This window comes from Helianthus annuus, chromosome 5 (assembly GCF_002127325.2).
Source record: "Helianthus annuus cultivar XRQ/B chromosome 5, HanXRQr2.0-SUNRISE, whole genome shotgun sequence".
Classification (NCBI taxonomy): domain Eukaryota; kingdom Viridiplantae; phylum Streptophyta; class Magnoliopsida; order Asterales; family Asteraceae; genus Helianthus; species Helianthus annuus.
The window spans coordinates 92,464,949-92,475,709 of NC_035437.2; the positions used below are offsets into that span (position 1 = coordinate 92,464,949).

The window sequence follows — 10,761 nt, forward strand, 5'->3', positions numbered from 1 at the left end:
GTCTATATACTTCCCAGGTATCCCTCGACCCTCCAAACTATCCAAATCAGTTGTCGTGGGACAGTGTCATATGCTTTTTCAAGGTTAATAAACACCATATGTAGATCGTGCTTTTTCGCTCTATACTTTTCCATCAATCTCCTTAGAATATGTATCGCTTCTGTAGTTCTAATTCTAGTTTTACTTACCCTGAGCTTCATAGTGTGATTTAGTAGTTTGATTGCTCTGTATCTTATTGAAAATCATATACTTAATTAGGGATGGATTCTCCTTCTGCAAAATCATATACTTAATTTGAAAAGTCCGTCAATTATATTCATTTGTTTAGTGAAAAAATTATTATAATAATAATTCATGTTTTTTGAAACTTTTTATTTGTTATACTTTATTACTTTGTTTTGGTTTTTATATTTTAATAAATTTTAAAATAATTATAATATAATGTTATCCGGTTGGTTATAAAAACATTGCTAATTAGTAATATTAAGAGAATAATACTTTTTATTTACAAATGAAGGCAAAATGCTAAACATTTTCTTAAATAAAACAGTTTCTAAAATGATTAGATAATGCTAAACATTTTCTTATATAAAACAGTTTCTAAATTGATTAGATAATTAATAAACAATTAAACATCATACATAAACGTGGACAAACAAGAATGTAGTATTTTTAACTGTCGTTTTGGTCAACTATGAAACAAACATTATTCAAATTCCGAAGAAAGTTCCCTATAAATTGAGAAGCGAAATTCTCAACACCATCACCATTCACCACCCAAACAAACAAACAACAATGGCTCAAATCAACTTCTTATCACTTTTCATTCTCACATTCATTGCCACCACAATGGCCGTGACTCCTTCATCGAACACCACCACTAAAACCTACAACAATTACATCAAAACATCATGCAACACCACCACTTACCCATCGGTTTGCTTAAAATCCCTCCTCCCTTACGCTACGGCGGTCAAATCAAACCCGCTTAGACTCGTCAAACAAGCCCTCTCCGTCACCCTCAAGTCCGCTTCCACCACTCGTTCCGCCATCTCAAAACTAGCCAAGGCCAAGAACATAACCAAAGGTGATGCTGCCGTCCTCAGAGACTGCATTGAAGATATTCAGGATTCCATTGGTGAAATCAAAGACTCACTCAACGCGCTTTCCAGCCTTAAATCGTCTACAAATAAGAAGTTCGTGATTTCTAACGCGCAGACTTGGACTAGTGCGGCCATCACCGACGAGTACTCCTGCACCGATGGGATTTCAGATGAAGATGTTAGTCCGGAGGTCAAGAAGAAGATCAGGAGTGGCATAATGAGTATTGCAAGGATGAGTAGCAATGCTTTATATCTCATTAATCACCTCAAAATTTGATGTGTTATAATTGTAATGCTTTTTATTGTAATAATCTTGGTTTTGTTTAGTGTAACATTATAATTATTATTATTCACTTAATTAATGAAAATTTTGATTTTAATCTTTTTTTTTTTTTTTGTTATGCTAAGGATCTAAAATGTAAGAATCTAATACCTTATAAACAAGTAATTGTTTGCATCACACTACAATTCTTTGAGCACAAGATTTTTTTCCTACCTCTCGTATCTAGAAATATCATTTTATAATTCCTAAATATTAATTATAAACATTAATTCCTGAATATATAATATTTCATTTGTATGTCCAGTTAAATGATGGTTGCTTGCTTCGTAGTTTTGCTTAACTTTTTTTCTTAGGTGAGTTGCGTATTTGTTGAGCTTACATATTTATACATCAAATTTGATGAGTTTAAGTATCCAATTAAGTTATACATATAGCCATACAACACTGACGACTTGTATAAAAAATTATAATGTAAAGATGCATAGATTTAGGTTAATTAAGGTTTGTTATGATTGTACATGCATAACTTAACATTGATACAAACTTAAGTCAATAGCAACAAACCTGATTGGTTCATTCACTTTAGATTACGCTTAAATGATGGTTGCTTGTATGAGGCCATTACCTTTATTATTAGACCATTCGTAGGGGGGCATTTCTTTTTTAAAAAAAAATTATCAAATCACGCCCAATAACGCCTCTTCACCACCCCCTAAGCGTTATTGGGCGTTATCTTGCAAAAAATGCTCGTTGGCGTGGTTTGAAAAAAGCCGAATGGGGAAAAGGTTGGCCAATCACATTAGAGATTTCATTTGCTTGGCCAATAAGATTTTAAGGTGTTTTTTTAATTTTATTTTACTGCAAAACATATTGCCCAATAATACCCCATCCCACTACACTCATTTTAGAAAAAACGCCCAATAATGTCCCATTGCTGACTGGGCTGTCAAATGACGCAAAACGCCCAAGAATAAATATTGCCCACTACGCATGTTATTATAGGTGTCATCGATAATAACGAAGCTACTTTGCATTATATAATATTATATTAAACTATAACTTTGGCACTAATTCACTTCGATCTCTTTTAATTATTGGAATTAATGTCGAAGCATTTAAAGATGAGACATAAAACATGTATTTTTATAACATTTCAAAGAGACCCCATTTCAAATTTATTTAATCCGTGAAGTTATCCGATCGAACATGTCCCGTTAAACTAAATTAAATGTGTTCCCAAATTCGACCTGCAACTAAAACAAATCTCTGCTTTAAAACACAAACTCACAAGTTTCGTGTAAATCTTGAAATTCGCACCCTTACTTGTAGGGGAAGGCACATTGCATTTGACTCGTATCCTACAAATCTTATTACATAAATTTTTAATTTCAAATTGAAACTTAATTTACAATAAAAGTGATAGAATTCTTTTAGGGGTAACTTTGTAGAATAGTAACCAAGTTTTAAAAGTGTTTCAATTAGGTCACTCAAATTTCAAAAGTGTTGCAATCAGGTCACTCAACATTCATTCATTCATTAAAATTAAGGGTTTTTTCATCAATTTTATAGGTTACCGTGGTGATGTGGATTTTTGTTTCTTTTTTCTCTTTTATTTGATGCTAACGTCGAATGATGACGTGGATTGTAACTTGTTTTTTTAATTTTTAATGTAATTAAATGGTTTTTATTTTTAATAAATATAATTTCATATATTAAAATAATTCGACACCAGCATCTTATGCTCCATTTTTTTCTTGACACATGGAAAAAAGAACATGGTTCGATTTGAATGTTAAGTTATTTAATTGGGACAAAAACAACACCAGTGACCTAATTAGAACACTTTTGAAACTTGGTTACTATTCTGTGAAATATTCCCTTTTTTTTAAGGTGTGAATTATTCGCGAATATCGGGAGGTCTAGCATACGTTGTCTTAACCGGGTCCGTGCTAGAGAGCCCCCTCGCACAATAGATCCCTAATTTAAACACCTCAATGAGAAACCTTTATCACTCAGACTCGAACTTGAGACCTGTTGAGGAAAACTCACCCGAACACACTATAGATAGAACTTAAATATCCGTGGCTACCACTAAAGCACTAGTAATGGTTCACATTTATCATTTTCAATACTGACATTATGACTCATTGAATATTACCCTAAATAAACTTATTTTTTATATCATATCTAAAATCTTTCAAAATCCAAAATTTAAGAGGTAGCATCATGGATCTATTATTATTAAAACTAGAATTGAGACCCGCCGCAACGCGGCGGGGATTCTTTAGTTATAACTAAGTCGACTTAGGACCCGCACGTTATGTTAAACATGTCAAACGGGAAAAAAATAGACGATGTAAAAACGTTCACCCATACACGCACGTTGCGTCGTGTTAACTCGCAAAATTTAGAACGAAACGTAAAAACGTTAAACCAAAGACGCACGTTGCGATGTGTTAAGTCACAAAATTTAGAACCAAGCATAAAGCGGGAAATTTGCGGAAAATGAAAACTATAAAGGATCAAAGTTGAAAGTAAAAAAAGTTGCGAGTATAGATTGCAAAAGATAAAAAGTTTTGGGTTAAAAGTAAAAAAACAAATAATATGAGGTGAAAAGTAATTTATGAAATACTTTTGGTGAAAAGTAAAAAAAAATCAATTATTTTTTGGAAAACCCCTAAAGCCAAGGTTACGACAACCATATGCATAACCATTTTTTCCTTGGAAAACCCCCAAAGTACACCCCGCATTGCGGCGGGGCATAAAACGGTGTCAAATAGTACTAATGTCACACAACCGTGATCGACCACCAACACTGACTCGACCTAGGATCTGCGTGTTACGACGAACCTGTCAAACATGAAAAAATAGAGGTAAAAACGTTGAACCACACATGCACGTTGCGCCGTGTTAACTTGAAAAATTTGAAACAAAACATAAAAAAGTTGAACCACACTCATACGTTGCGTCGTATTAACTCGAAAAATTTAGAACTATACGTAACGAAACGTAAAAACGTTAAACCAAAGACGAAAAGTATAATTGACAAAAGTTGTGAGGTTAAATTGTAAATAATTAAAAGTTTTGAGTTAAAGTTAAAAAAAAAAACAAATTTTGTAAGGTCAAAATAGGAAATGGTAAAAACCTTTGGGTAAAAACGTAAAAACCTTTGCGTCGTTAACTCGAAAAATTTAGAACTATACGTAACGAAATGTAAAAACGTTAAACCAAAGACGAAAAGTATAATTGACAAAAGTTGTGAAATTAAATTGCAAATAATGAAAAGTTTTGAGTTAAAGTTAAAAAAGCAAATTTTGTAGGGTTAAAATAGCAAAAGGTAAAAACCTTTGGGTAAAAACAAAAAAATCAAGTTTTTTTTTTAAAAAATCCCCAAAACACAAGTTACAAGTCTTTATGCATGGAAAAGTTGCTTATTAATATATGGAATAATTATCTTCTCGACTAATATATCATTTTCACTACATTATAACTTTCAGTTTCTCGAATTTTTAATTAGGAAAATTACTAAAACGTCTCTTGACCAAGTGTATTTTCAAAATTGTCACCTTCATCCGTCTTTGGAAGGTCCTCCCAGCCTCGGAAGCGTCCGCCTTTCACGTTGAAGCGTCCGTTTCCTTTCAAGCGACACGTGTCCGATGTTGAAGCGTCCGCCTCAGGCTCAATGCGTCCGTGAAGCTTCTGAAGCGTCGGCCAACGACGCATGTTCCGTATCTTTGTCCAATTTTTTTGTAACTTATACACATTTCTAACATGAGATCATGTTCATGCTCTTTATAAAAAACTATATGTATGTTAACGGAGCAAATTTTAAACGATATAAAACATGTTATTTTTTAGTTAAAAAATTTTATATTAAACATCAAAACATAACATAATAAAAAACAAAAAAAAAAACAAACACATAATATTATTATCTAAAACCATATCCTAATAGCCTCCCACTCCGAGACATGTTTGAAATCATGTCTCTCTTCATGACGATAGTTGATGAGGGTCACCTCCTTCTCATCGTCCTCACCAAGGTCCGACATTCCTGTCTCCACTTTCTTGAAATATCGATCAAATCTCTCGCATTCCAACCGCAGCACACGTAACCTGGAGGATAGTGCGTCAATGGTCCGGTTATGTTCCGGACCACGTAGTTGGGCGAAATTCTGTTGAACACGGACCCAAAGCCCACCGTGTCCTCGAGGTGGAGGATCGATCATGGCCTGCTCCCATGCTTTGCACAGGGCAATATCTTCAACGTCAGTCCAGGAGGTGGCCATTGTCGGGTCGTTGACGGCGTCGGATTTTCTGTGAAATGGCTGATTTTGTTTGCAATTTTTTTTAAAACGACGGGTGTTTTGATAAGTGATAAGTGAACGGGTTATATAGTGGAGTAAATGTGTGCACCAGTAAAAGTTAAACGGCTTTTGAGTTTCCAAATTTTTTTTCGGAAGCGTCGGTCAAGCATCGGGGGAGCGTCGGGTCAAGCCTCGGAAGCGTCGGCCAGGCCTCGAAAACGTATACATGGAAGCATTAAAAAAATTATGGTTATCATGCGTCGGTGACTGACGCAATTTCGTAACAGAACGGACGCTTCAACAGGTGTCGCTTGAAAGGGAACGGACGCTTCAACGTGACAGGCGGACGCTTAAACGCGAAAGGCGGACGCTTCCGATGTTGGGAGGACCTTACAAGAACGCAGGAATGTGACAATTTTGCAAATGCACTTGGTGAATAGACATTTTGGTAATTTTCCCTTTTTAATTACTTAATTAAACCAAATTAAGGAATGTGGACGACATGCACGTCAAAGAATCCCCTTCCTGATTTTCCGGTTCTAATAACTGTACAAACCATGCATGCACGTGAAAGAAAGAATAGTTTGAATATTGTGATCACATTTGACAGTTGCTATGAGCTGCCCTATGATATTGGATTTTTTAAACCCACAACTAGAGAACTAATTCATGGTTTATAACTTAATTATATTTAAACTAGTTCTTTTTTTTCTAATTCCTTTATTTCTTGTACTAGAACTAAATGATCAAGTTCATGGCTAGCAATCAGGAATTTAAAAAGGGTGTTAAATTCTCACTTATCACTTGCGAATTCAATTTTGCAAGTTCTTTTTTTTATATTTGCTTTAGTTTTTATGGGTGAGGATTAAACAAAAATTTTATTTTGGCTAGAAATGATAGGAAGCAATAAGATTATAACATGTGGCAATATTTAAAATAAAGAGAAAGTGTATTTTAGTCAATCTTATCAAATCTTCTCCCTTATTCTTCTAACTGTAACTTCAAAACCCACCATTTTTAAAACCTACCATCTTCAACCTTTTCTTTACTTTCTATCTCAATAATCACTACATTATAGTGCGATTTTCGTCATCAATCAATGATTTAAACACCCAATCAACGTGTTCTTCAACTTTTTTTTGAAGAAAATCAATTTAATTTCATACAATATCTCATTTTTTTCCCTGTGATTTTGAAACGAATCACTCGATTCGTTCGACTCGATCGCTGATAAGTATTTCTAACATTCAAATTTCGTCAATCGGTGAATAAATCAGAAGAAATCGGCTTCGATCTAGGTAATAAATTTTTGAATTGCATTTTTACAATCTGGATTTTTAATTGAGTCATTGTGTTTTACGATCTTGGCGGAGGTCCGGGGGCAGTGCCCCTGGGTGCAGGGTCCAAGGGGCGGCAGCCCCTAGCGGGGTCTAAGGGGCAGAGCTCCTGGCTGGGGTCGAGCTGCATCATAATTTTTTTTGATTAAATTGTTTTAATAAAACTGCATCAGGAAATTTATTTTTCTGGAAATTGCTCATTTTCTTAGACAGTTTTTGATCTCCTACTTCCTGGTTCAGAGAGAACACTTTCTTTTGTGTTTTTAGGCTATTGCGTTTTAGAAATAAGGCACTTTTATGTGTTTTCTGGCCATTGCGTTTAAAAAAAACACATTTTTAAAGTGTTTCTAGTCATTGCGTTTTAGTTAAAAACACTTTTTTTTATGTTTTTCAGTTCATTGCGTTTTAGCGAGAACATTTTTTTTTGTGTTTTTAGGCCATTGCATTTTAGAAATAAGACATTTTGATTTGTTTTTTGAAATTGCGTGTTAGAAATAAAACATTTCTTTGTGTTTTTGGTGCATTGTGTTTTCTAGCATTTCGATATAAATTTTACTAGAAACCAACAGAACAATCACTACTTCAAAATGAACAACAGACGCTAGTAAACGGACTACCAGACATGGTTTTTAACTGTGACAACCGGCAAAATTACATAATAATTCCGTATAACTTAATGACTATTTATATATTTAGTTGCGTTCATTTGATTTGATTAATGAATAATGAAGTCGTACAAAGTCTAGCATTGATTGGACATGCTTAAACATTACAATTTTTATTCTACTTTCGCCGTGTGGCGAAAACAAATAAGTATGTCCTAATAAGTTGGTAAACCATGTGAGCATACTATTCATGTGAACATACTATTCATGCCAGGAGAGTTCAGAAACTCTCTGAAACAATTAACGGATGATATAAAAGCATATCATGATAAACATATATACGAAAACCCTGATTAGGGGCAACAACTACAATGATATATAAAAGTTTTGGAAAAATGCCTACACAAATAAATGTCCGACCCGAATAATAAACTAGCTAATTCAGCACTTCACAACATTTTTCAGCAATCCACAACACTAATAAAGCTTGTAAATATATTATCTTAAACAATCATGAGGATATCGAATAATTATTCAGGCTATTATTACCGGTATTATCATGCGCCTTACATATTTCATCTGGTAACGACTCGGTATAGAAACTAGTAGTATATTCTACATCCTAACATCTAATTTATTAGTCTAGTGAACTAGGTAGACTTATATTAGCATTAAAAATCACCATTAACCCCTAATTGTGCAAGAATAATGTTAATGACATAAATATCTATCATAATTCCTATCACATGTCTATATACATTTCTTTAAACAAAATGTCATTAACCTAACACCATTAGCCTTAATGCGAGAGGTGGTCTCCCGCGTTTGGACTCCGGCATGAGAATCAGTTGGTGGTTCTTAAGAGTCTTAGCGAAATGGTAGGATAATAGTTTTGAGTGAGAATGAGAGAAGCGAACTTACTTTAGGCTGATAAAGACTCCCCTTTTATAGACAGATTGCTCTACCCAAGAGAGCCTTGTGCCAGCTCATACCTTCTTGTCTTGGTAAGCTTATCCTCCCTTAACGTTGTTTGGAGGGTTAGCCTTGCCTCTTTGGATAAAATTCAGGTTTGTGTGTCTCGAGTTCACCTTTATGTGTTTTAGGGAGAAGTCTAATCATTTTGACCTGCTGAGTTCAAGTTCCAATGTTGTAAAGTAATTTTAGCTTCCGGTCTTCAGCTATTGGTGTATCAACTTCTTGTCGGGAGCTTCTGACTTCCTGCTTCTTGTCGGGAGCTTCTGACTTCCAGCTTCTTATTTCCGGTTTATGTTTATTATTCTTTGTTAGTTATTTTTGATTACTATTATTAGCCTTTGTTTTGCTGAATGGGATTTCCGAGTACCCATGTCATAACCTAAAAAACAACAGTCGCAAAATAAATCGGGAAATCTTTTGGTCAAGCAAAACAAATAAAATATGGACGAAAATTAAAGTTGCCCTTAAAATTAATTAGCTGAGAAACTTTAAAATTAATTAAAGTTCGTGTTCTAATTCTAGTATTAGACCGGTACCGACTCATAGTGATACCACTGTTGGGTTTCCATAGTGACTAGAGAAAATATTTCTTTATCAAAACCCAGTTCAAAAAATAATAGTCAATTAATTAAGCGATAAACGCATCGGAAAATAAATGAGTGAACAACAATAAACGAAACCCGCTAGGATCCGGTTAACGAGCACAACGGTAAGTTTATCTAACTACTGATGAGAGTTTTGTGCAAGATCTCTGACCTCTAAACCCAACTCAATACATCTCTACATATAGAGTATGGAGATGCATGCATGCTTAACAAGTGGTGTAATGCATACATAAGTTGGACAAGTGGCGAGATGAGCATGCATGAGCGACAAGTGGCGATGCAAGTGTGCATGCGTGACAAGTGGCGAAGCAAGTGGCAAGATGAGCATGCATGTTCGACAAGTGATGATGCAAGTGTGCATGCGCGATAAGTGGCGAGATGAGTGTACATGCAAGTGTACACGTCTCACATTTAATACCCGCAATAATATAAACCCGTTAATGATCATAAATATAAATATGATTTGTTTCACATAACGTTCGTAATTATAAGTTAAACAAGTTAAGTGGATTTTTGTTAGTTGCGCACAGTGTAACTCTGACGGGTCATAACTTGGTCGGCCACGTTAAGTAATTGGACCCAGTGGCGGATCTAAGAAATTTTTTTTATTGGTTTACTTTTGATAGATTCTCACTAGTTCTCACTATTTTTTTCCAAATCATATGAGTTTCTCACTAATTTTTCTTATTTTTTCTAAACCGAATGGGTTTCTAGGAACCTACAAAAGTGGCCTAGATACGCCCCTAATTGGACCGGTCTATTTTTCCAACAAAAAATGCATTCCAAAGAAGGTAAATGTGCGTGTTTTGATAGGGTTCATTAATAGACTTCCTTCTCATACAAACTTGGATGGTAAAGGTATTGATGTCCCAAGTATTCTATGTCATGTATATATGTAACAATCACCTTAAGTCGAATTGTCATATATTTGGAAGTTGTGGGTTGGTGGATCATTGATGGTCCTTAATTGCGGCGTGGATGGGGTTGGCCATGCCTTTGGAGAGAGATCTGATTTCTTTGATAGAATGGGCAAATGATTTGAAGATTAAACATGAGAAATTGCTAGAAAAACAAACACTTTTGGAATGGTTATAAAACAAGGTCTCCAAAGCTGAGTGCTCCCCGAGTAGTTGCTACAAGGTAGGTTGCCGAGACGACTTTCTTCAACTCCACCTAATTACTCGAAATCGATCAAACGCGGTCAACCTCAACCAGAATCGGATCTAGTAGGTTAACTAAGGGCGAGTTTGACAAAAAAAAAACAATTTATATGCCTATCATATTAAAGAATTAAAGAACGAATATCATTTTCACGTCTTTTTGTAACACCCCAAAAGTGATAAATTATGCATAATTGTTAGAAATTTATTTGTTAAATTTATTTAGTTAAAGAATGTGTTATGATGTATGCCTAAGAATGGAAAATACCTAGAAATAAATAAACACCTAATCTAGAGGGACTAAACTTGACAAGATGGAAGGAACTTGTGTTTTAAATAAACAAAGCTCAAAACACACACACTGTGTGCGTATTTGAGATCGACAA

General features: G+C 34.7%; 1 protein-coding gene across 1 annotated transcript; it reads left to right on the forward strand.

The window, feature by feature from the left end:
* The first annotated feature begins 795 nt into the window (after positions 1-795).
* On the forward strand, positions 796-1,380 carry LOC110943207 (pectinesterase inhibitor 11). The gene has a single exon (XM_022184958.1). It carries the CDS (start codon positions 796-798, stop codon positions 1,378-1,380), a length of 585 nt encoding a protein of 194 aa, XP_022040650.1.
* Positions 1,381-10,761: the final 9,381 nt, after the last annotated feature.

Excerpts from the sequence above, each read along its gene's own strand:
- LOC110943207 (XM_022184958.1), top strand. The coding sequence starts at position 796 with ATGGCTCAAATCAACTTCTTATCACTTTTCATTCTCACATTCATTGCC.